General features: G+C 47.7%; 9 protein-coding genes across 9 annotated transcripts; 4 read left to right on the top strand and 5 right to left on the bottom strand.

Moving 5' to 3' along the window:
• Window positions 1–463: 463 nt before the first annotated feature.
• FPSE_05720 (uncharacterized protein) lies at window positions 464–2,231 on the bottom strand (the record flags this gene model as incomplete). The annotated part of the gene is made up of 4 exons (XM_009258838.1): window positions 464–1,396; window positions 1,485–1,637; window positions 1,733–1,855; window positions 1,920–2,231. 4 exons carry the CDS (start codon window positions 2,229–2,231, stop codon window positions 464–466), a joined length of 1,521 nt encoding a protein of 506 aa, XP_009257113.1.
• Window positions 2,232–3,010: 779 nt separating this feature from the next.
• FPSE_05719 (uncharacterized protein) lies at window positions 3,011–4,762 on the bottom strand (the record flags this gene model as incomplete). The annotated part of the gene is made up of 4 exons (XM_009258837.1): window positions 3,011–3,217; window positions 3,316–3,453; window positions 3,507–4,503; window positions 4,560–4,762. 4 exons carry the CDS (start codon window positions 4,760–4,762, stop codon window positions 3,011–3,013), a joined length of 1,545 nt encoding a protein of 514 aa, XP_009257112.1.
• Window positions 4,763–5,471: 709 nt separating this feature from the next.
• Window positions 5,472–6,764, bottom strand: FPSE_05718 (uncharacterized protein; the record flags this gene model as incomplete). The annotated part of the gene is made up of 3 exons (XM_009258836.1): window positions 5,472–6,269; window positions 6,322–6,584; window positions 6,722–6,764. 3 exons carry the CDS (start codon window positions 6,762–6,764, stop codon window positions 5,472–5,474), a joined length of 1,104 nt encoding a protein of 367 aa, XP_009257111.1.
• A 1,103-nt stretch (window positions 6,765–7,867) lies between these two features.
• Window positions 7,868–9,580, top strand: AH1 (the record flags this gene model as incomplete). Its single annotated transcript, XM_009258835.1, has 1 exon — window positions 7,868–9,580. The coding sequence occupies one exon, from the start codon at window positions 7,868–7,870 to the stop codon at window positions 9,578–9,580; it is 1,713 nt and encodes a 570-aa protein (XP_009257110.1).
• A 648-nt stretch (window positions 9,581–10,228) lies between these two features.
• On the top strand, window positions 10,229–11,221 carry FPSE_05716 (uncharacterized protein; the record flags this gene model as incomplete). Its single annotated transcript, XM_009258834.1, has 1 exon — window positions 10,229–11,221. One exon carries the CDS (start codon window positions 10,229–10,231, stop codon window positions 11,219–11,221), a length of 993 nt encoding a protein of 330 aa, XP_009257109.1.
• Window positions 11,222–12,424: 1,203 nt separating this feature from the next.
• FPSE_05715 (uncharacterized protein) lies at window positions 12,425–13,165 on the bottom strand (the record flags this gene model as incomplete). Its single annotated transcript, XM_009258833.1, has 1 exon — window positions 12,425–13,165. One exon carries the CDS (start codon window positions 13,163–13,165, stop codon window positions 12,425–12,427), a length of 741 nt encoding a protein of 246 aa, XP_009257108.1.
• A 728-nt stretch (window positions 13,166–13,893) lies between these two features.
• FPSE_05714 (uncharacterized protein) lies at window positions 13,894–17,352 on the top strand (the record flags this gene model as incomplete). The annotated part of the gene is made up of 10 exons (XM_009258832.1): window positions 13,894–14,230; window positions 14,462–14,487; window positions 14,638–15,087; window positions 15,337–15,497; window positions 15,551–16,448; window positions 16,554–16,921; window positions 17,052–17,091; window positions 17,130–17,151; window positions 17,209–17,231; window positions 17,299–17,352. The coding sequence occupies 10 exons, from the start codon at window positions 13,894–13,896 to the stop codon at window positions 17,350–17,352; spliced, it is 2,379 nt and encodes a 792-aa protein (XP_009257107.1).
• A 479-nt stretch (window positions 17,353–17,831) lies between these two features.
• Window positions 17,832–20,482, top strand: FPSE_05713 (uncharacterized protein; the record flags this gene model as incomplete). Its single annotated transcript, XM_009258831.1, has 4 exons — window positions 17,832–18,342; window positions 18,396–19,342; window positions 19,869–20,267; window positions 20,474–20,482. The coding sequence occupies 4 exons, from the start codon at window positions 17,832–17,834 to the stop codon at window positions 20,480–20,482; spliced, it is 1,866 nt and encodes a 621-aa protein (XP_009257106.1).
• A 192-nt stretch (window positions 20,483–20,674) lies between these two features.
• On the bottom strand, window positions 20,675–25,088 carry FPSE_05712 (uncharacterized protein; the record flags this gene model as incomplete). Its single annotated transcript, XM_009258830.1, has 11 exons — window positions 20,675–21,358; window positions 21,418–21,608; window positions 21,659–21,774; window positions 21,826–22,355; window positions 22,413–22,582; window positions 22,645–23,398; window positions 23,459–23,605; window positions 23,662–23,941; window positions 24,003–24,659; window positions 24,708–24,895; window positions 24,972–25,088. 11 exons carry the CDS (start codon window positions 25,086–25,088, stop codon window positions 20,675–20,677), a joined length of 3,834 nt encoding a protein of 1,277 aa, XP_009257105.1.
• Window positions 25,089–25,387: the final 299 nt, after the last annotated feature.

Raw genomic sequence — 25,387 nt, 5'->3', positions numbered from 1 at the left:
TTAATATGTATATCCATCAGTACTGATAATTATCTCGTATATTCTGCCCTTGTCCTGCCTTCAGTCACACTCATCATGCAGTAGACACTCAGCCCCCACTCGGTGATAGCTGGTTTCTAATGCTCTGCTAGTTTAAACTGCACCTTAATAGCGTGGTTGTCCTTTCTCGCAAGGCTCTATTTCTGGATTGCCTTCTCAATGACTTTTATTGCCTCTAAGCATTCTTCGTCGCACATTCGTCGAGCAACTACCTGAAGCCCACACGGCGCCCCGTCCCATACTTCAGGGTTATCTGTGTCTTTCTGTTAGCGAATGAAATGGAAAAGAGACTCATATTGTTCTTTAAACTAACAGTCTGCCTCGTACTTCCCTGGTGCTGCGTGTGGTAAAGGGTCTTTGTCTTTCGATGCCGTGCTGTATGGGATCACTCCAGCCGGATACTAACGGGACCAACGATCAGTGGTTAGCGAGCACGCGTCATAGTCACACCCCAGGAGCTGGTATGGTGAGCTCTCACATCTAGAACGTTCCACATGCAGGTATAAACCGGAACGCCATAAGTATCGTGAGGGACTGCAGTGGTGTTTGAGGCAGGTGAAAGAATTACATCCAGCGCATACGTTTGCCACAAATTCTCCCATGCTTTCTCATAGGCTTGCGTTGCAGCCCTCAATTCCTTGAGCAGGGAAGGTTGGTCCAGACTCGGCTCGACGGGGGGTGCGTGCTTGCTGAACGGATGGACATTGCGAGCGACAGACCTGACCAAGGGCTCACCCAGGTAGTCCTCCAGCGATCCGGAGACCGACAATAGACCATACCACTGGAAAGCGATACGCCCACCCAGCCCAGCACTAGTTGCGTACTCAAATGGTAGATGGACGATATTGTGCCCGGCAGCCTGTAGCTTGGCGATGGCTTCGTCCATCGCTCGCCGGACAGGAGGCATGAGGATATACTCCGGATCTGGTGATAGAACTCCGATGGTAATGCTGCCATTGCTGCCATTCTCGACCGTGCGCCATTTTTCAGTGATAGCACTCGTATCATAGTGGCCAGGGTTGCTACCCAGTACGATCTTCATGAACATCTCAAGGTCTTGCAGGGAGTTCGCCAGGGGCCCAGCAACAACCTTGATACCAACCTCGAACTCCGGCTTCGGGAACGGTAGACTCGCCTGTCCGCCATAGGGAATGCGGTCGGCGGTTGGTTTGAAACCATATGTGCCGCAACAGAGGGCTGGTATGCGAATGGATCCTGCGATATCTGTGCCTACACCCAAAGGAGACCCCCTCATGGCCAACAGGGCTCCCTCGCCCCCACTGGAGCCGCCAGCCGTCAATGCCGTCTTGTGTGGGTTAAGAGTTCTCCCGAAAATGTTGTTTTCCGAGTCAGCAGTCTAGAGGTCGATGGTGTCAGAATCGAGTTTACACAATGGGCTGGGTGCAATTCGGCTTTGTGGATGGCGTGGTACTGTAGCAGCTTACCATCATTGTTTGAGGAATGTTTGTCTTGCAGTAGACAACACAGCCCGCGTCGAGCAACAGATCTACCAACGCCGAATTATTCTCTGCTGCAGGCATCGTTAAATTCGTGATGAAACCAAGAGTTGCTTTCCCACCCTTGAGTTGGAATGAATCCTACACTAAACATCAGAAAGGAGCTCGAGCGGTACCTGCTCCGCGGTTCAACCTTGAAAGGTCTAAATCGCAGAAGATCATGGCGTGGTAAATACCTTCAAGCTAATCGGTAAACCATGCAGTGGCCCTAGTGTATGTCCATTGTCTGCAACGTATTGGTCAAGGAATCGAGCCCTTTGCATGGCCTCTTCGAAGTAGATCTCTGTTAAGCAGGAGACCTATGGCGACTCGACGTAAGCTTGCATTCGTGTAGTGTACTGCCGGTCCTCCAATGGAACTAACCATCTGCTGCGCAATAGCAGCGCGCTTACAAAATGCAACTGTCACCTCCACTGCCGACAGGGCTCCTTGGGCGATTTTCTTAACTAGATCGGCAGCATCATAGTTCTCCGTGATGTCTATTTCATGGTTCGATAGAACGGCGGCCTTGGAAACTGCTCCTGAAGCAATCAGACGGCCGTCAATCGATGAACCGTGGCCGTGCAGAGAGAGCTGCACTTTTTGCTCCGGGGTAAGCCTCCAGCTGGCTGGGATTGCCTCGAGCTGTTTGGCACGGTAACTCGCCGCCAGGCGTTCCCAGGTCGACAACGCCATGCTATGTGTATATAATTTTTGATGGGGTTCTCCTTGCAAAGTTGTGCTCGAATTAAGAAGCAAAGAACTTTGTGGTATTTCGTGTGTGGGCGGTGTGTGGTGTTTTCTTCATTATGCTCATGCTTGGACTATTCACAGAATATATACCCTTTCATCGGAGGCTAGCTTGGTGCTCCAATGCTCAGGAGAAGGCTTCTGTTCACCCACAACATCCATGCCGGCGATATGAGAACCCCGGCTTTCCGAAGTAGAGCTAATGACGTTTCAATCCTCATGCGGAGGCGCTTGTATTGCCCATATCTAGCCAGCGTACAAAAGCGCTTGTGACAGTCAAACCTTGTTCTAGGTGGACCCAACCCCAGTTATGTGCTACGACGTTGTCTAAATCTGTCTATTGCGCTGGGGCATCCCTCCGCACTGTGTCGCTGGTTGTTTGCTCAGAAGATAATTTATTTACATTACACTTAGCTAAAGATGGCCATTTCGTCCGCTTTAACGCTTCTGCGTATCTTCTTTTTGTTACGTAATGGGTCCTAAATCTACTTCCTGGGAGCTCTATAATGAATGTAATTTCCATTGTTTGTGCCTGCTGTCCTAGGTTCAAACCTTGGGGTTTAAAGGATCATTATCATCTGAATAGCAACTAGCTACGTTGAATGCTATTCGCCTTATGGCTATGACCACGAGCGTGCTGCATTGTAGCAACATATAAACCTCCACGCTCAACCACAGACCTTAGAAGAAATGGTAACTACCCAGTTCACAAGTCTACTATTTATTTAAGAGGTGGAGATAATCTCCCTCGGCTTCAAGTAGACTTGAAAGTCTAGAGGCTTGACGAACCAGTAGGTTTGTGTGCGCCACTCTCCCTCCTGTAAATCTTGGTTAAGAGTAAAGTCAAAATCTCGAACGAGTACTGGTAGAAGCTTGCACATCTCAAGCATAGATATATGGCGGCCGATGCACGTCCGAGAACCAAGACCGAACTGTATCAGAAAAGAGTTAGCTTTATCTACTCACTCAAACCGGGTTTCCGAGAGGTTCTTGTTAGTTTAGGAATAGAAAAGTGAAGTGGAAGACATACCGGCATCCAGAAGCGATTCATCAATGACACCTTATCTACATCATCTTGTAGCCACCTTTCAGGTGAGAACTCGTTGGCGTCTTGTCCAAAGATCTCACGATCTCGATGCGCAACCCACGTATTGACACTGACGATGGTCTATGCTAGTGTTAGCCAAGTCAGCAAGATAGATAGAGGGATAGCCTGCTTACCCCCTCTGGGAAGAAGTAGCCTCCAATTGTCGCACCGCCTTTGGGGACTTCTCGTTCCAGCGGCAAGCCAGTAGCAGGATGTAGTCGTAATGCCTCCTTGATGACTGCTTGCAGGTATAGCATCTCCTGGCTCTCCTTATAGGAAGGATTCTTGGACAGCTGGCCTTTAGCGGTGAAATCGTCAACCTCCTCTCGTAGGGTGGCCAGACTCCTCGGGTTCTTTAAAAGGTAATACAAGGTAGCTGAGAGACTGATAGCAGTGGTGTCGGATCCGGCAACCATGTTCGACACGCAACCGGAAAGTATATGGAATGGGGTAAAGTTCTCAGGATCGGTGTTGTGCTTGTTGAAAAACTTGCTGAGAAAGTCCTGTGTTGTAGAGGCATTTTCTTCGTCCTTGAACGGGAATGCCTTTGGTTTCGCCTTCCTCTCGCTTATTTTTTCCTTTGTGAAATTGATCACATATGCTCTTCCAGCACCTTTGCTACCGGCAAGAAGATTCTTAAGCGGGTATAGATACTGATGCAGCCAGGGGAAGATCCCTGTTAGAGTAGCATAACTGAGGTGATCCTCGAGGGCGTTGATAACATTGCCTATATCATTGCCACTGTCGAGAAACCCTAGGCGTTCTCCGTATGTGATCATACCAATCAAATCGAAAGCGTAGCACTGGAACCAGTGACGCATGTCTATGGGGCGGCCAGATGCACTCAGCTCGGTCAGACGAATATGGAAGAGGTTGGCACAGTGGTCGACGAAAACTTCGTAGTGGATCAGAGCAGACATGGAGTATGTGGCCTGGTACTGCTTGCGATCGTGGGCATGTCTTTGGACGAATCGGTCGCTAAATAAATTGTGCTGGCCGGGACTCGCCCAGGATACATACCATGAGGACTTGGGGAACGATTTCCCTAGACCGTAGATAACCTTGACCAGGCTCAGGTCGCTGATAGTGTAGCGATTTGGCCCATACCGAACGATTGGCCCTGTGACCAGACTGTTAACATTGTGATTTTAAGCCATGACGGGATATGGCTGCCGCACAGTCGGTACTTGCCGTATTGTTCGTGTAGCTCGCGATTGATATCCTGGAACGAGCCTTGCCAAACTTTCCAAGCATACCAGCCAGACGTCAAATTAGCAAGCCATGGGCCGCGAATCGTGCGGAGAGGAGATGTCAGATGATGGAACAAAGCGACCACGGCTTTTATCGCAAGGATGGCTGCCGAAGCCGTGAGGAGGACCTGAAAGATCATGGTGCGTCGACGCTCGATCGATCGAAAGTGATGATTCCAGGCAGTCGTGATTTGACTGAGTTCTGCAGTAATAATGCAGAAGCTTTGATTCTGAAAGGTGTAAAGGATTGAGGAAATCCCCTTTGCGATTTTAGTAGACACCAATGATACAAGAAACTATTGAGAAGCAGGAGTTAGCCTTAGGAAGAGTGCTAATGTCTGATAGGTTAGCCACCGAATGGTATCCTGGGGGTTAAAATCTAATCTTCGTTCCACTTGCGGAGAACCTTGTCCCTTCGCGGGGACAAGGACATTTCGGCGCTTAGACCAGCCTATTGAGGTAACGCGCTATCTTGGTAGCGAAAGCTCACAGTGGCAATATGTTGATGGAAAGGAACAGCCTAACATGGTACTGCATTGGGTCCTACGTATCCTATCTCGGCACAATATTGAGTTCCGAGCTACGGGAGAAGGTTGCAACCTGGTCTTACGCTAAAATGAGACGCCAATGTTTCCATCGCTAATATGTAGTGATAGCTTCGGACATCCAGTCACAGCCGACATAAACATTCGAAATATAGCAGCGTCTCTCCTTGCGCTGTCGCTGACAAGCACGAAGGCACGGAGGCTCGGTCACCATATACTATAGGGGCTAGATTACGAAGCACAAACGCGCTTCTGAGGGTGTAATCTGGTGGCTGTATCATATCGAGTACCAAGAGCAACGTCATTAAAAGGCTGCCAATTCTATCTTGCGTGACAAAGCCGCCTCGTCAAGGTCGAACGTGACCTCTCCCCGCTCCCAGGCCTCTTGAATCATATCCTGCGCAATCTGAATGTGCCCTGGTTTGTAGCTGCTAATCATCATGCTAAATAGCTTATCGAGCACCGTTTTCCATTCTGGATTACTTCTCAGAAGCTCAAACTCGCATCGAGCAACGAGATATGGCCAAAAAGCGGAGTTGCCATAAAGAAGACCTTTCGACCCAGGATGCTCAAGTCCTAGCCTGAGGGTATCAAGGCTGGCTATGAGGCGCCACAAGAGGTACTTTGTGGAAGGTAGCCCTGTCATAGATTCCTCTTGAAGACCATCTCCCTCAAGGTCTTGGTTCTTGACCATCGCACGAGCTCTGTAAAGGATCCCGGCATATCTCCAAGCATCCCAAAGTTGAGCTTGTAGGCTATCTCCCATCTCGCCATGCCAGTTCCAGAGGTCACGCTGGGCCTCGCAATGCTTGGTATAGGCTAGGATATCGAGTAGTGAGCGAGGCAAGCCTGTCAATGTCTCAACACCGCCCATCAAGCCACTGCACGATGCCAACTCAGCTTCGCGCAAGCGTTTCCAGAAGCCGATGTTGGACGTTCTTCTGCCAAATACAAGGCCTGGAAGGTCCATAACACCAATGACTTGCAGGCAGCGATTTGTGAAAGCGTCAGGCATTGGAGCAGACGAGCCAAGGCTCGCATGTATGCAGTAGAGGTCGACCATGCAGTGTAGTTGGTTTGTCCACGGCAGGTCCTGGAGGATCTAGAAAATATTAGTAACACTTGAGCTACCTGCTGATCAGTGCGAATCCTACCGAGAGGGTGCAGAGAATCAATCCGGCACACAAGGTTCCACCATTGAGGGTACCCCCACGTTCTTCAAGCTCATCTTGGAAGACGCGTAATGCGTTTCGAAATTGCGAATAAGCCTCTTCGGTTTCAGGATACTCGGAAACGAACTGATAGGCACAACAAATCGAGACTAGGGCCAGTGATTGTTTGGACGCCTGGCGCAAGTTATCTTTCAAACTATCGTCCGTCGATGTTGCAAATAGAGAGTGGATTCCACTTTCAAGGACTGTAACCGCTTAGTATGATTTTGCTTTGAGATGGAACGATCATGCTCTGTGAGAGAGACTGGCAATCACATCATCGAGTATCAACAGGAGTAATATGGATGGGGTAGTCCAATAGGACGGAATAATGCAAACCAACCACGAACATTTTGTGAGAAGGTGATCATCACGCTCACAGTCATGGTCGTCCACGACGAAATCTTCAACATGTCTGTTGGTGTCCGAGACTTGGTCTAACGATAGACCGGGTTCCAACGGCCCCAACAGCTGTGGTGGGGACTCCAACAGTTGGCGGCTGTCTGTGTCTGCTGAATGTTCCAAGAAGCGGACTATTGAATGGCTCGAAGACGCACTAACATCAGATTTGGTCCACCGAGGGCCCAGGCCAAGGCCGGCATCCAAGGTCGGCAGGTTTGAACCAGCTAATCGACCGCGAGAGGCAACTCCGCAACCCCATTGGAGCTTCAGTTCATAGCCATCACAGGGTATATGTCGGCTCGAGCAGGCTAAGCAGCCTGGTCGAGTCTGGTCGCATTTGCGTTTCCTTTTTTTGCAATTTGCGCATGCGCCACGCGATCGTGTCCTACGACCTTGCATAGGAACCTGACTGGTTTGGCGGGGCTTGTGAGGATAGACCTGCTCTGTTGGGCCTGACCCTGTTTTGATTGCTAAACTTGAGCACAGGTATGTCGGTCGTTGTAGATTTGGCGGAGAGACTGGTGGGGGTGAGTGATGGTGATCATGGAGCGGATGGACCTCCCTATTTAAGGTCTGGGGCGGCTGAACTGTGTCATGTGCCGGGGTTCCCCAGGAAGGTACTAATTGGCTGAGAGACTCAGTGGTGGGGGTGATAGTAATGCGGGGATGTCCCTGAGCCCCCTGTCTGGGTCCTTGGTCTGATCTATCGGACGTGCCGGCCTCGTCTTTTATGCAACTACCAGCCCTTGTACAACTGTCAATCCTCATGCAACTGCCGACCTTCTTGCCGACCCTTATACAACAGCCGGCGTGCACAATACGGGCACCCACTGCTGTGCTACCTATGGAATCAGCTCACATCATTCAGTGGCTTGTTGACACAAATACAAATGCCTTCGTTAGCATTTACGAGAGGCCCAACCTATAAAAGTAGCAAGAAACGTCTGCCTTCTCTTTCTTACCTTCTCCTCTGTGCACTGCTTTCTTCAGTTATTACTATTTCCTCTCTCTCAGCTTTTAACATCACTTGATATTTCCCTTCGAGATTTAGCCCGTTCTCATCTCTGCCTGTCATTTATCCCGAATCATGAACGTCGAACAAGTTGACATTGTCTATTCTGACGCCAGCATTCTGGTTGATTCGACAGGAGAAAAGGCAGAGGCGGTATTCATTCGGGATGGCAAGATTGCCGCTATCGGCTCTAATGAGGATGTCATCAAAACTGCGGGCCCATCAGTAAAGAACATATCGGTGGCTGGGGCAACCATAACCCCAGGTTTGATTGATACACACCCTCACATCCTTCATTTTTCCGCTTTTGCTGCCGGTTTGGTAGACCTCTCTAACGTCCGAAATCATGGCGAGATCGTAGCACTCATTCAGGAGAGAGCCTCCAAGACTCCGAAAGGAGAGTGGATAGTGGCTACTCCCATCGGCGAGGGTTCCTTCTACGTCCGGCGTTCTTGGCAACATTTGGAAGAAGGCAGCTTTCCTGACCGGCACGTCCTCGACCAAGGCTCAACGGACCACCCCATAATGATTCAGGCGTGGGCTCCTCGAGTTCCGAATACGGTATCATTCAATACCGTGGCTTTGGAGGTGCTAGGTATTAAAGCCTCAAGCCCAGATCAAATGGGTAAGGTGTGGATCAACAGAGAAGCCAGCGGCCACCCTTCTGGCATCCTCACCGGAAGTGTGAATGCATATTACAACTTCGACTCGCATTGGGCTTCCATAGTCAAGAAGATGCCACCCCTCATCACGCCAGAGACAATTCCTCCCGCACTCATCCAAGCGATGAAAAAGGCCAACGCAAACGGCATTACAGCCGTTTGGGAGGGGCATGCCATGCTCGACCAGGACATTGAGCTGTATAGGTCGTTTAATGATCAGTCATTATTGACCTTAAGAGTACTGTGTTCGCCGGAGATACACCTTACCCATTTGTCACTACCTCCACCAAACAACGAACAGTTACAAGCTCGCCTGGAAAAGACAATGGGTATGAGAAAAACTAATTCGGCATGGTTACGGATTGATGGAGCAACCTTTTCATTGTCCGGTCCCTGCTGGTGCGGTCATATGAACTGGCCAAAGGGATACTTGGATCCATGGGGCAATATCACCCGCGGTTTGCGCTTACTTACCGACGAGCAAATACGAATAATCTGCGATTTTGCTGCTGCAAACAATTTCAGGATACACATGTGTTGCGGCAGCCCATACGACTTGCAGGAATTTATTGATAACGCTGAGAGCGTTAAGAAACGATACGACTTGGAGAAGCTCCAATGGGTTGTTCAACATGGGATCATGCAAGAAGAGCACCAACCAGCCAAATTGGCAGAGTTAGGAATCGACCAAACAATTAGTCTTGCCTTTACCTTTGGCAAGGCCGACATGTACAGAGATCGAGTTGGGGCCCAAGTCCTGCCGATGCTGAACCCACTTCGAAGCCTTCTTGATGCAGGGGTAAACACAGCTGCGAGCAGTGACTGGGGTCCATCTAGTCCATGGGAGCAGATGCAGCTGGCAGTAACCCATAAAATGTACCCGAGTGGCGCTTCGAATGCTGGACCGCGACAAGTCGTGACTCGTGAGCAGGCGTTTTGGATGTGGACATCGGGCGCCAAAGTCTTGCGGTGGGAAGAGATGGGATCTCTACAGCCTGGGAATAATGCCGACTTGATTATAGTCGACCGCAACCCGATTACCTGCCACTTGGATCAACTGCCAGACACAAAGGTACACAGAACAATTATTGGTGGCCGTGTTGTGTATGATGATGGTACCTACTAAAGAGAAGAGCATATCTCACCAATAATCTATTACTCAATTCGTGGCGAAATTTTTATTAACACAGCTCCAACTATTTACGCTTGACTCTAACAGGATAGGCATTAGGGAAAATGTAAAGGCTTTAATATCGCACCCTACAAATAAATAGATATAATATAAAAGCTATAGATGCAAGCCTTTAGGATATATTAGTGGAAATCCACAGAGCCTAGCGGTCAGGGGCTGCAGTTATATTTTAGGTTATATAACATAAAGGTACTACTCTATCTATAATGCTAGAACATAGCCTATATACTACTGAACTGACAGCTATCGCTTATAGCCTTAACTATCTGCCAGCAATAAAGTATTAAGTTATTATAATCTTAATAAGTAATAAATCGGCTGCATAAGCTATAGGTAACCCTTGCTAGCAGTTAGGTTAAAGGTATATATAAGAGATATTAATACTATAAAGAGGCTTAGAAGAGATGGAAATAGAGTTAACCTTATCTGGCTACTACCTTAATGCAGTGTCCTTTACCTTTACCTCCCTTAGGTATACTAGACTTCTGCTATACAAGACTTCTACCGTTCTATTCCAAGCGCTCGGCTTTGAGCGCTCTGAGTCTATAAAGTGTAATCATACACGAGAAGCAGTCAATCAAGATGTCCGAACAGGCATACGCCTGCAACAGTTGCAAGGCTGCGATTTCTGCAGTGCGCGCCCGGGTACACTGTCAGGTTTGCCGGGACTACGACTCATGTGCTGACTGTCACGTTATGGAGGTTTTTGGAGGAGATCACCGCGCGGACCATGACTACGAAGTTTTCATTAACATTCAGAGAATTCTAACGAAAGAGAACGGCTGCACTCAGATAAGGATACAAACACCAGCTGCGACAGCAGTGTCGCCAGAGGTATACTGGGGCACGCTGATTATGCCCGGAAAGTCCCCATCGGCGACGTTCGCCGGCCTCATTAGGGCCATCTTTGCTCATTTCGATAATGCAAAGGCCGGCCTGCTTCAACCCCGCGAATTCTGCGCATTCTTATCTGCGGTAGGCTGGTCACTGCAAGAATGTCCACCAATTCAGGTGCTCCTCGGTGACTGTCCAGCCCTGCCAACTGCTCTCCACGAATGCGACGCATGGTTGGCAAACTGGTACAGGTTGTTCCCACTAGATCACCGCATGGGAACGCGTGAGTTTTCTCTATCGCCTCCCATGCAGCCGCACGAGGGCCGCACTCGTATGCGAGACCAGCTTATGCACGCGATTGTGCATCCGCCGGCTCCAGTAGTACCGGGTGGGATGCCGCTACTGACACAGCAAGGGTTGGAGCAGTACATTATGTCTTTGGCACTGCGAGCTCCTGAGGATCTATTTGTTCGCCTTAACCGTCTCATGGGCGCCTTGTCTATTCGGTTAATGGACCCAAAGACAGGCCGCCCATTTGAGGTACGTATCCCGCGCCCGTGCTTTCCTCCGGGTCCAGACCCGGAGGAGGAGCAGAAGAGGATGATAGCGGAGACACAGGGGAGGATGTGGCAAGCAGAGGTCCACGCTAGGCAGGTTGAACAGGCTCAACGGCAGTTGGAGGCGCACCATCTTATCAATAAAACACATCGCAAGTCCTCCGCAATATGCTCGGAGGATTGACAGTTGACGCTTATGGCCATAGGACCTATGAACCAGGTATTCTCTGATAGCTGCTAGTGCTGGTCGTCGGACTTTCAGCTTTTCAGAGCCAAAGAAGTATACTACGTTTCCTCTCGCTTGTTTCCTACTGATTAGGACCTATCCTCAGGATAATAATTAGATTTTCGCATTTCAAGTTGTAAATAGTTCCCTATTATTGGAGGTACCGTAACATTTCGTCTTGCCTTCTAAAACTGGCTAAAGTCTATTAAGAGGCTTCTATATTATCGCTTTATGTTCTTTTGAAGCCTAATCTTGGCATTTTCCTTTATATTACCAAGTAAATTTTTAAAAGCTTCCAACTATTCTGGCTTTAATACTAAGCCTAACGCCGCATTAGTCTCTTAAATAAAAGTTAATATATTTGATGAGTGAGCCGACCGAACAACCGAACCGACTAAAAATCTTTAACCTACATCATGTCACAGCTCACAGCTCGCAGCCAGACCAGCCTACCCTAAATCAATAACCGAGTGGATCCGGATCATGTGGCGATACGTTATTGTAGAGACTTTAGTTTACCGACCACATGGCTCCTGAACGTAGCTCCTTGAGCTACGTCTTGTCAAAACAGCCTGACCTGTCTGCAGTGCCTATCCGTAGCAATAGAACCTATTCCGCCTGAAGCGTTCCCCGCTCACATGTATACCGAGTCCAGCTCGTGACATATAGCATCGTTTACAAAAGGAATCTAGATACATCCATATCAGCTGTAAATTATTGCATCACTCTAATTAGTTTGCTTCAAGCTATAAGATAATAAGAATTTGTAGCGCTGAAAGCCCTCTTTAGTAAGGTCAATTAGATAACGCAATGTCCACTATGCCGCTTTGTATAATATGATCAGCTCGCCTATCATATGACGTTTGTCCGATATGATCCTGGCAGCAGTAATAACAGTATGCTTATTAGCAGGCAGAAACCCTTAATCCTTTCAGTTATCACTCCGTCAAATTGTTATGCATCAGCCCATAACCTCTGAGAGTCTTGATCTTAATACTTCTACGTAGAAGAGCTTTAATCTAGTGAGTTCTGATTGAATCCTAATGACCGTTCATTTTCGCTATTCTATTGGCCAATTCCTCTCAGGCACTGATTTGCGTCCATCCGAATCCTCCGCTATGGCCATCACCAACGAGCTTATTCCGGAAGCTTTGCGCCGACTCACTTATCTTTAGTGTCGATCTCAGTGTCTGCTGCTCCATCTTTCTCTAGTGGCTCCTTGAACCATCTCATACTCCTGACACTGCAGACAGTATGGTCAAGTAACTTTTCTAAAGGCCGCAGAAGATGCCTGCGAGGTGATGCGAGGGCAGCTTTTAGGAAGAGGCGGCGTGTACATTGAGTGTCCTTATCGTCCTCTCTTGAACCGGAAGACCGCGATACAGAATCCTCGTGGTCCCCTTCTGATGTGGGCGTTGAAACTGTCCGTGAAAATCCGCCGAGAAGTCCCCTCCAGCCACCAACCAATCCACCTCTAGATTGATCAAGTGACTCATAAGACTTCAAGAACCCAGGGAGGATCGAGTCCTCCATGAGCTCAAGGACAATTTGGATGGCATCATCCAGCTCCGATGGATGTGGAGGCAATGAAGAAGAACGCAACCCAAGAAGTCGGGTCCTAACTTCACAAGGTAGGTTGACCTCGCGATCTCCGTTAGGAAGGATATAGGCGCCTAGGAGATCATCCCATAGTTCCTGCAGATAACCGTAATGGCGTCTTAGATACTCCCAAGGGATTTTTTCATCCTCGACTATCTCTGCGTAACATACTCGGTATCTCGAGGTATCTTGGATGAATTGGAGGGTTTCTAGACAATGATTTTTTGAAAGATAGGCTATAAAATCATTTAATCCTGAAGCGTCTGAGTTTAAATAAGAAATGATTTCAGGTAATAACGACATTATAAAAAAGTGTGTCCTTCGGATAAGGAACAGCCTGTGATCCAGTCGTCTCGAGCCTCATGCTTTAAGCTTTTTATAGGTTGAATACCTTCTTCTCTCACTGTATGCTGGAGATGTCCGTGGCTCCTATTTATTGGAAGACTGAGTTCCAACTACGTCTCTTTGACTTGACTTTGGGTCAAAAGGTCCGACCTGTTTTGATTGGATGCTTGTCAACGCTCCTATATCAAGGCCCCAGTTTATATTTCAGCCTTTTAAAACTCTATTAGCCCACTTTCGAGGGCTTGCCACCACGAGACCAGGTCCTTGAAGCTAAATTTGCAAGCCACGGGAGATCACCATGACGAACACCCATTGATTGGCTAGGAAGCCACAGTGACAGTTGAAAGGTAGGCTTAGTAACCAATCAACGCTTGAGCGCAGGTCGCCACTACCATTATCACGCCACCATCACAATCTACCTTAACGCGCAATTATCGGCCTCCCCAGCTTCAGAGGTCTGGATGCGTTCTACATGACATTGGACTGCCTAGTTCAGAGCCACTTCATGATTCAGAACGTAGGGAATTTTGCATTTAGCTGAGATTGAAGATGCATGGCTTTGCAGGCCTTCATAACCGAAATATCCCGCGGCAAAACATATCCTGTTTCCTTCTAAGCGGGATTTCCTTCCGGGAGGGAAATTCTTTACCAAAATTCCTTTCCAAAAATGGCCTGATGCCTGGATGATGGTTGCAGAGGCTGAGTCTGACAAAGACGGCGGCGGCCTTACTATCGGTAGCATTACTGGCGCCGCAGTTCTTACCATTGTAATCATTTGTATTCCTGCATGTCTCAACTCTGGAGGTCCTATATCAGATCGAGAGGGTCACAGACTTTCACATCTATCTATGTCAAAAGATGGGCTGGATACAGTGAAAACCCCTGGGAAGGATAGCACCTCGAGGTGCACTTCTTTCCTATCCACATATAATATCCTAAGTAGGATGGCAGTAGAAGTAGTCTTTACAGTATTCCTTGAAAGCCTACTTGTCACAATTCGCTCGTTTCATGCGGATTTGACTGGTAAGCTTCCGAATTTGTTCTTCTTGCTTATGGCCTTCGGCACGGTACTTGCGCTGCTTCAGTCGAGCGCGTTGCTCTTCAAGTTGAACAATCTCTAGGTCAGGCGGCAGATTGGTCCAGACTTTGTCTGATATTATATCTGTCGTGGCTTAAGGACTGCGCGTAAGACTGAAAAGGGCAAATAACCGGAATAGCTGTCTCCCCATCTCTTATTCTAGAAACAAATTCTAGAGGTCGAGATTCGCAATGTCGTTAAGGTAAGCGCTTTGGAAGGTCATGAACGGGGGGTTAACGTATTATCCGGTCACGAACAGAGTCAGGCACATTTCCTGTGAAGGATGAACACGATTGGCAGTGGCAGAATCATGAGATAGTAATAAAGCCGGCCTGTCGCATGGTCTGCCTAGGTTGCTGCTCGCTTCTTGATCTCACGGAGGTATACCTTGGACATAAGCGATAGAGAAACAAGTACAAAAATCACCGTCTTTTCGGATTTCCTTGGTCGAATGAGCCGCTTTTCTCAGATCAGTTCCACCTATGCTCGACTCCTCAGTCAAGCCCTTTCCGACGTCGAATCAGGCGATGACGGGGGTCAAAGCACAATTCTTCACCTCATCTCCGATTGGCGAGTTACTACTGCTCGTCTAGAGGACTGCCTTAGACCAGATCCAATGCTGCATGCTATTGTCAGTCCAAGTCTGGCCGATGATAACTCAACCGGAGCAGATATGCAGACATTTAACACTTTACTTCCCGTTTTTCATGATGAAGTTTGGATGGATATCTCTCAAAACAGTCCGGATAGTTGGTTCCGTGGTTCTTTGTTTGCCTCCTCCGTGTATCAAAGTTTTAATGAGGTTCGGCAGGAGTGAAATTATTGATGGCAGTGGACTAAAATGAAGATGAATACTAGTTTAGTAGACTATGTAATATTACTTTCTTACTGGCGCGCAACAAAATGTCATCTTGTCAGAGCTATCCATCACCTTTTCCAACTCCCCAGGGAGTTGTACACTCAACGAGACTGGCTCAGCTAATCCCTCAATACGCAACTCAACAAGTACTTCATCATTTGAGGAGCTCCACGAAACCTTTGCCAATCCAAGTTTCCCCCTTATATGGAAAGGCACATTTGCCTTGAAAGAAGAATACAAGCTCAGTCGAGGCGCGAACATTATCTCGATACGAGTCATTGGTGGAGATATCCGAATCTGCGTGCCCTTAACCTGCTCATGATTGTTCCGCTCCTGTCGATTTTCTGTCAAGGGTTAGTCCATCCAGCACATAATTGAATTATTTCAACTAAACTAGAAATTTCAGTTTTGATGGAAGTATGATGAACGGTCTCCAGTCAGTGACACACTGGCAGACTTACTTCGGGTCTCCAACTGGTGCTCTTCTCGGCTTCTTCAATGCTGCCTATCCACTCGGCGGCATCCTTGGCTCCTCCGCTATCTCGCCTGTAGCCGATACCTTTGGGAGAAGATGTGGCATTGCCTTCGGAGCTGCACTCTGCTGCGTTGGCGCTGTTATCCAAGGTGCTTCCATTAATATCGCCATGTTCATAATTTCCCGAGTCATCATCGGTTCAGGAAGTGTGGTCGTCGCCGGAGTTGGTGCTCCCTACATTACCGAGATAGCGCATCCCGACCAAAGAAGCACAGCTACCGCCCTCTTCTTGACATTTTACTCCATCGGATCCATTATTGCAGGCTGGTGTACCTTTGGTACTTTTCGCATTGACAGCACAGCATCTTGGCGAATCCCTTCTGCATTGCAAGGCCTCCCATCGATCATCCAACTCCTCCTTGTTTGGTTTGTACCTGAATCTCCACGGTGGCTTATCAGTAAAGGTCGTGAGCAAGACGCTCTAGCTATGCTTACCAAGTGCCATGGAGAGGGCAATGAGCTTGATCCCGTGGTCCAGCTTGAGTACACCGAGATTGAACAAACTTTGACAGCCGAAGTGTCGGACTATAATATTTTTACCTTTCTTAAAGACTTGGGCAGTACTGCTGGTAACCGTAGACGCATGTTCATCATGGTCTGGGCCGCGATATGCTCCCAGATGTCTGGCAACGCTTTTGTTTCGTATTATCTGTCACCTATCCTGCACTCCGTTGGCCTCAAATCCGACCTTCAACAAACCCTTATTAATGCGACTAACCAGATGCTTTCTTGGTTTACGGCGATCTACTTCGCTACGTTGCCCGCCAAAGTCAGCCGTCGCAAGCTTTTCCTATGGTCTTTAGCCGCCATCTAGGTTGCTGACATCTGCATCACTGCAGAAAGTGCTGTCTTCGCTAAAGACAACACTAACAAGGCTGCAGCTTACACCGTGGTAGCCTTTCTGTACCTATTCTCCCCTGCCTATAACCTCGGCCTCTACATCCCCGAAATCCTTCCCTATCGTATGAGGACTAAGGGTTTGTCCTTTTTCTACTTTGTTCAGTTTTGCTTTATGATGCTTTCCACTTTCACTGTGCCTATCGGCCTTGGTAACATCACTTGGCGGTTTTACATTATTTTTATCGCTTGGGTCATGATTGAGTTTGTTGGTGTCTGGCTTGTTTTTCCTGAAACAAAAGGGCCCTCACTGGAGGAAATTGCCTATATTTTCGATGGTCCTCAGGGTGTTGTTGGGCATGCTGCCGAGGTTATGGTTGAGGGTAAGACCCCGCGCCTTGTAGAGTATGTTGCAAGTAAGGAGGCTGTTTAGCTCCTTTATCAGACACCCTTCAACTATGTGCAGTCGAGTGATTACCTCTATTCATTGTCAAGATCCTTTTGTTATAGGCCACTGTTATACATAGTTTTGTAGTATATTTGGTTTACTTATCCCGGGTAATGGCACATTAATTGTAAGATAATTAACGATTCTGTTTACCCCAGACGCTAGATTTACCGTCTTGTTGACGCCTGTGAGGGTTTCAAGTCGCGGGTTTAGCTGTTACATAGCATTTAACTGCAATAACAAGTGGATATTGCTGGAATTTCCGTGGTTTGTAAACGCTCAATTATATTTTTTCTTATCCTTATAGCCTCATTTAATCACAATTAAAATATAGCTTTGGCAGAAGGCTCAAATCGACACAGAGTCTCTCAGATTCCAGAATGTTTAAAGGACCTACTAAGGTAATAAATAGGAAGGATGCTAAGCCCCGCAACATCGAACATACCGAGGCTGAATTCAATAACCTTTGTCGATCAATCATAGGGTAGGGATTTATGTCCTTCTACTTTTTCAGTGCCGGACTAACACATAGCGAAAGCCCTTCGTCTTTTCACTAGCTAATCCTTGAGGCTTGCTGTTCCCCTCATTATGTAGCATGCATGGGCCGCTGATTTCCCCCGCGTCTATTGGCAAGCCCAGTCCGGGGTAGAGGATTATGTCTGGCACTTCCATGTAAAGTTTTTGCTATGCTTCTATACAAGGGTCAGCAGATATTCGTCTCGGGTCATCTTCCACCGATCCATAAAGCTCGTGTGATGGACTTTAAAAGAGCTGCAGTGCTCAAAGAAGACTTAATTTGCTCCAGAGCTACGACCATCTAAGCATCTTCTTTCTGGCTTTTCGCTTACCTATCTAAGCCTAACGAGGATGGCAGATCTTGCAATTTCGACAGTTTTCTTTGAACATCACCGCCAGGCCTTCGGAATTGCCGGGACGAAGCCTCGTATTACCTGGAGGTTTGAAGGCACTGTGTCTGATTGGGAGCAAAGCGCCTACGACATAGAAGTTGCGCGCAATGGACCCAAGGTCGATAAAACAGCTCTTTTCTCCTTCAACTCCTCCAACTCGCTCTACGTACCGTGGCCCGATGAGGAACTCGGCGAGTCAGAGGCTGCAACTGTACGTGTGCGCGATCATGGCATCGACGGGCTGTCTACCCCTTGGTCTGACTGGGTCAATGTGGAGACGGGACTCCTTACGGAGGGTAGTTGGGTTGGAGCAGTCCCGATTACAGCCGACATCTTTGACCAATCTAACAACACCGCCAAACGGCCTTTATACTTCCGTCGCGACTTCCAGATCCCTCAGGCTATTGCTTCTGCAAGGCTGAGATCAACGGGAAGAGGGTTGGCGATCTTGTTGCGCCCGGATGGCAGTCGTACAACCACCGCCATGTCTATGACTCATACGATGTGACGAGTCTTTTAACAGCTGGGAAGAACGCCATTGGAGTGGTTGTAGGAGAAGGATGGTTTCTCGGCCGGCTAGGACCAGAAAGTGTCAGAAACAATTACGGCGACTTAATTGGACTTCTCAGCAAGCTTGTTGTTACCCTTGAAGATGGTAAAAAGATCACATTCGGCACTGACAGGGACTGGCGGGCGAGCGGAGGACCTGTCGTCTCGGGCGAAATTTATGATGGCGAGACCTATGAGGCTAGACTCGCAAAACAAATTCGGGGGTGGTCAACGGCAGCCTTTAACACAAAGGTAAATACATGGGGTAGGGTTCGCACGCTCCCATCTCTCAAGGGAAAGCTCACTCCGCCTGATCAGCCCGGGATCCGAAGGATAGAGGAAAAGGAAGCCCAGCGGATACTCAGGTCCCCGTCGGGAAAGACAATTATTGATTTCGGACAAAATCTCGTAGGCTGGCTCCGGGTTCAGGTCGATGGGCCCGCTAATACGAACATCACGTTTCACCACGCAGAGGTATTGGTGGATGGCGAGCTAGCCTTGAAGCCACTACGTACAGCAAAGGCAACCGATACCATCATACTCGCTGGAGATGGTCCAATTACTTGGGAACCTAAGTTAACTTTCTATGGCTTTAGGTACGTTCAGGTCGATGGCTGGCCCAAGAACAGGTCATTGAGGGGATCCATCAAGGCTGTCGTGGTACACACGGATCTCGAGGAGACTGGCTGGTTCGAGTGTTCCAACCATGCCCTGAACCAACTACACTCTAATGTTCGCTGGTCTATGAAAGGGAATTTCCTGTCCATTCTGATGGACTGCCTCCAAAGAGATGAGCATCTTGGGTGGATAGGTGATGCACATTTCTTTGGACCTACGGCAAATTACCTCTACAATACTGCTGGATTCTGGCGAGGATGGCACAGGGATCTCGCGAGTGAGGCGGCTTCAGATGGTAGCATGGTACCTTGATAGTACACCCTAATGCTTCAAGGGCCTACTAATCAGCCTATTGCTACTGCTGTTTGGGGCGATGTGGCTGTAGGTAATCCTTGGAACATTTACCAATCCTTTGGTGATAAGGGTCTTCTTCAAGAACATCTTGCGCAAGGTGTCGAATGGCTAGATAAAGGCATCTATCGGAATGAGGCTGGACTTTGGAATCGCCAGACCTTCTAGTACGGTGACTGGCTTGACTAAAAGTCTCCGCCTGACGACCCTGGACAGGCCACGACTCACAAGTTCCTGGTTGCAGATGCCTACTTGGTACGTATGACGGAGGTTATGTCTGAGATCACTGCTTCGCTCGGACAAACAGCTCTATGAGAGAAATACGTAAGCCAGTATAAGAACTTAAAGGCCCAGTTCCAAAAGGCCTGGGTGAATGTTGAAGGAGCGCTGGCAAACCGTACGCAAACGGCTTACTCTCTCGCCATCTCATTCGGGCTGTTGGAAGGACAAGAAACGTACTGCAGCTAAAACGCTGCAGAATATCGTAGCAGCCAATGATTACCTCATTGGAACGGGCTTCGCAGGCACACCAGCTCTCAGCGACGCATTAAGATCCATCAATGCAACGGAAGACATTTATCGCATCCTCCTCCAAACAAAGGTTCCCTCTTGGCTGTACCAAGTTGATATGGGCGCTACCACGATCTGGGAGCGTTGGGATAGCATGCTTCCGGATAGGCAATTGAATCCTGGAGAGATGACCAGCTTCAATCATTACGCGTATGGTTCCGTGGCGCAATTCTTGCATGAGACTGTTGGCGGATTAGCACCAGATAAAGACAACTCGGGCTATGAAACTGTTGCAGTTGCACCTATCCCAGGTGGTGGAATCACATCAGCTAATGCTAAGCATCTGGGACCTTATGGCATGGTGGAAGTCAGTTGGTCTGTGAAGAAAGCTAAAGGCTTTAATCTGCAAGTTAAGGTGCCGCCTAACTCGAGGGCAATAGTAAAGATGCCTAGTTCTGAAAATCTCATTACAGTAGGTTCAGGTGTTTATCAGTTTATAGACTTAAAGTTTTAGCTATAAGAAGAGGAATATTATAGTATAGTAAAGATATAAGTTAATACTGACTGAGTTAGTATAAGTAAGGTAAAGGCCTCTTTTACTTTAATTTATCTCTTCCCTTTGAGCCTTTTTCTTTTAAGCTTCCTTAACCCGGCTTTGCATGCACAATTGCCTATTGTGTACGTTTCTAGAATAAGTTTTAATAAGTGCAACCAGATACTAACTACTAACTTAGGCTATATATACAATACTTCTTATAATCCCGACTCCTTCTTTCATGTACTTTGATCAAGCTTCTGGGCTTCGCACATCTTGGCATACATACCGTTTCGTGTAATCATCTCGCTGTGTGTACCAGTCTCTACAATTCGGCCCCCATAGAAGACAAAGATACGGTCAGCCTCTCGGACGGTAGACAACCTATGTGCGACAGCCACCGTGATTCGATTACCAGTAGAGGCAGCTTCCATCAGAGCAGCTTGTACAATGCGTTCAGACTCAGTGTCGAGTGCACTTGTCGCCTCATCTAGCAAGATAACATTAGGCTTTCGCACTAGTGCTCTGGCAATCGCTATACGCTGACGTTGCCCACCAGACAGCTGGCTACCACTATTGCCGCAGGGCGTATCGAGACCTTCGGGCAACGAAGAGACAAAGTCCCACGCATTGGCGGCCCGGCAAGCTTCCTCAAGCACTGCATCTGGAACTGGGTCGGAGCCATCGATGTCCAACCCCTGGGATATGTTTTCCCTGATAGACCCCGGGAAAAGCATAGGCTCCTGCTGTACAAGCGAAACGTGTCTCCGGTATATCAACGGGTTGATCGAGGAAAGTGAAGCAGAATCATCAATTGTGATAGTACCACTAATTGGGTCATAATATCTCTCGAGTAGAGAGATCATTGTGCTTTTACCACAACCTGAAGCACCAACAAAGGCGACAAACTCGCCTGCATTGATCTGAAGATAGGTAGTTAGTAAACCAAGATGTTAGGTTATAAAAGGAACATGAGCCTTACCTCAAGAGAAACCCCTTTAAGGACACGGTTATCTGGAGCCAGAGGGTACGAAAATTGTATGTCATTGAAGCCATACGACGTGCAGCCATTTGGAGGCCCCTTTTCCTTGTTTTCTTGTGTCTCGCGAATTGTCGGTTCAAGCTCAGAAAGCCAGAAGAAGTAGTTGGCCGCTTGGTTTGCCTTGGTGAAGCCTTGAAACAGTTTAGTATAGGTGGCTGATGGGGCTAAGAGAAGTCCTTACTGCTCGCAAAGCTGAACATCTGTGCTGATGCCTGTCCAGAAAAATAGACACCCATGAAAGAAACCATTAATTGGTAAAAATTGATTTCGCCGTTGTAGATAAGCTTAGAACCCCACCTGCGGATTGATGAGAAAGTGCACAGAATGTAGGTGATAATCAAGACTTACCAAAATCCAAGAGCCAAAACAAAATACTCCACGGACTGAGTAAAAGAAAACCAAATCATCATATGAAACATAGACGGTGCTGTTTGCCGGATAGCCTCATCTAGCTCATGTGTATATTTCTCCAGAATAATTTCTTCGATGGCTAGAGACGAGACCGTTCGAATAGCTGTGACAGATTCAGACGCCATAGCAGAGCTGGCAGAGAATCTCTTGCCCATATCGGAATCCATCTTTGTCTCCAGTCTTATACGTGCATAACCGGATAAGATCATAGGTGGCATGCCAGCGAATACTCCCACGAGGCCTAGCTTCCATGAAACTACCAGTGCGAGGACGGCTGACGCAACAATATTGATAGCTGAAAGTACCATCAGCGCCACATTAAAACCCATGAGCTCAAGCACGGCCTGGGGGTAAGAGTCAAGTCGACTAATTAGAGCGCCAACGGTATTCTCGGGTCTATCGAAAAATCGCAGGTCCTGTCGAAGAACAAGATCAAGCATCTCTCTACGAAGCTTGATGTTTAATGTCTATCAAATTAGATGATGTCAGACAAATTCATAAACAATAGGAGTAAATCCACTTACCTGGGCAATGACATTTGTGGACCAACCCAGCACAAAAAAGACAACAAGACAGCCCAGCGCCAGCACAAAGAACATGAGTGAAATGAAGTTTCCGCGTGACTGTATATCTGGGCTAGAAAAGACGCCCATGATCTTTCCAAGCAACACAGCCTGTCCAGGGTAAACAGCGGCTATAGGCATTTAGCATTTAGCATTTTGACTTTAAAGGCGTTCAGGGAATTGTGTGAATTACCTCCAGCAGTGCATGCTATCACGGTAATAGCGTACCAGAACTTCAGCTCAGGTGTTAGAGCAACAAGTCTGAGAATGCTGTGAATGAGGCCGAGGTGTTTGAACTGATCATGATCTTCCCGATTCTTCATCATTTCAGCATGCTCAGCCTCGAATGTCTCCATCTTAGCAAGTGATTGGATGGGTTCAACATCATCGCCCATTGTCGAACTGCTATCTTCCTTTTCTTGGCTTGCCCTGGTTTGAGTTGGATGAGGAGAAAGGTCTTGAGCTCGCACTAGCATAGCGTAAATTCCGTTCTTTTGTACAAGGTCATGGTGTTTTCCCTGTTCCATAATCCTTCCTTTCGACATTACAACAATGTTATCGGCGTTTCGAATGGTTGCCAGCTTGTGAGCAATCACAATAGTCGTACGATTTCGTGACGCGTTATCTAACGCCTGCTGCACAACACCTTCCGCATGAGGATCTAATGCACTGGTAGCTTCGTCAAGTAGCAGGATTTTGGGATCGGAAATAATGCTTCGGGCAATTGCTATCCTCTGCTTCTGACCACCAGAAAGAAGACCGCCTCTTTCACCGATCCGTGTGTCATAACCATTCGGTAGGGTTTTGATGAACTCGTGGGCAAATGCAGTAGTGGCTGCCTTTTGAACCTTGGTCATTTGCTCTTCACGTGAAGAGTTTTGCCACGGTGTTCCGACTAGGCCGTTGACAATGTTTTCAAAGACGGTTCCGTTGAAAAGCACAGGTTCCTAGCAGATGTTAGTCCTGCAGTTAACGGCAGCCCATGTTGAGCTAGAAAATATCCATACTTGTTGAACAAGACGAACATTGGTGCGTAGCCATGACAGGTTCAGTTCCTTGATATCCTTGCCATCTAAAGTGATGGATCCCGCATTGGGGTTATACCATCTCTCAAGAAGTCCAATGATAGTACTTTTCCCTGAGCCACTAGGTCCCTACAAACATGTTATTTTCGTGTTCCTGTATCATTGCCACATTGAGCTTTACTTACAACAAGAGCAGTGACTTTGCCTGCAGGTATATTCAAGGTAAATTCCTGCAGGACGCGGGTGTTCGGACGTGTGGGGTAAGCAAATTCTATACTCTGGAGGTTAATGACACCAATAGGGGCCTCAATTTTATCTCCTGATTCGTCAAAGGGGTTGATTTCGGATTCTCGATCGACAAGCGTAAACAATTCAGCCGCTGCTGATGCGGCACGCCCAAAGACGACGAAATGAGGAGCAATGGTGCTGATAGTACTTGCGGCGATGACAACCGAAAAAAGGACTCTGTTTATCATAGTCAGTCCGCGCTGCAACGTCTCCGGAGATGAATAGTAAAACCACATACGTAAACACTTTACCAATATTTGTTACTTCGCCTCTAGTAATCATGCCAATTCCCTGCCAGAAAGCCAAGCCCATGCCAGCGATCATGATGAAGTACTCTCCACCAAACATTACACCGTAGAGAAGATTCTTCTTCTTTCCTTCCCGAAGGACATCGTCGAGGTATGTATCGAATTTGGCGACTACTCGTGTTCGAAGACTAAAAGCATGAATAGTGCGAATGCCTGCCAAGATACTTTCGGCATAACCACCTGCCATGGCCTGAATCTTCAAAATTCGGGTTTCAATCTTGGCATCGGGAACAGAAAGGGTGCCAACCGTTAGAAGGAGTGCTGGAACAAGACACAATAGGATGAGCGTCAGTTTCCAATGGCTGATGAACGCAATGGCAAATGCAGCAACAAATGTAGCAACCGACTGGACGAAGATACCCATTTTCTCCGCTATGCCTGATTGGATAAGTTTGCCATTTGATGTGGCTTGCATTGCAACTGATCCGGTCATACCGCGATCAAAGAATGCGATTTCCTGGCTAAAAGCGGCCTTGAGATAGGTACGTCGAACGTTGCGAGTCAAGTGATATGCAACATAGGTGAGAAGAGAGGCATAAAGATAGGTCGATACAAATCGCACAATGCCGATATAGACAAAGTTTACGCTAGTCGTATTAGCTATCTTTCAGTCAAACAGTAACCTTGGCACTCACGCGGTCTTTCGTACGGCAGGCATGAAGCCGTCAGGAACGTTACCAGTGGTGGTGAAATCAGTGAGAAGAGAGATAAATTGTCCGAGAACGACATTAACCATCGCGAGCGCAATGCCAGATACAATAGCCCCAATTAAGCCGATCGCTTGCAGAACGTAATCCGTCGTGCTTCCGTATGCAAAGACTCGCTAGAGGAGAATACATCAATATTTCTGAACTCTACTTTGTCTGGTAGATGAAGGACAGGGGTGGGATTCTACTGACAAACAATGACTTAGCAGATGAAACCTTCTTAGGCTGCTCATCTTGATGGTTGCCTGGCCCTCCTCGGTCTTGGAGGATTCTGACGAGGGCGGGCTTCTCTGGTGGTGTGTTCGCCATGTTAGGATGGCTTCCAAGTTTGACAGGTACTGGCAACAGATGAATTGAGAATGGTATAAGAAAATATAATTGGGAATTAACATAAATTGGATAAGTGAGTGCTAATCGTTGGCACACAGTAGGAAGAAGTATGCGAGTTATCTCAAAGCTAAAATAAGGTTGGTAGAAGGTTATTTATTACCGTCAAGGTAATGATGTGATGAATAGCACACAATTCCCCTTAATCCACATGCCATCACCCTACATACTTAAGTGGAACACGCTAGCAGCCCTACAATAACTTAATTACGCATGCACCA

This window comes from Fusarium pseudograminearum, chromosome 1 (genome assembly GCF_000303195.2).
Source record: "Fusarium pseudograminearum CS3096 chromosome 1, whole genome shotgun sequence".
Lineage (NCBI taxonomy): Eukaryota > Fungi > Ascomycota > Sordariomycetes > Hypocreales > Nectriaceae > Fusarium > Fusarium pseudograminearum.
This window is presented reverse-complemented; position numbering and strand designations above follow the sequence as displayed.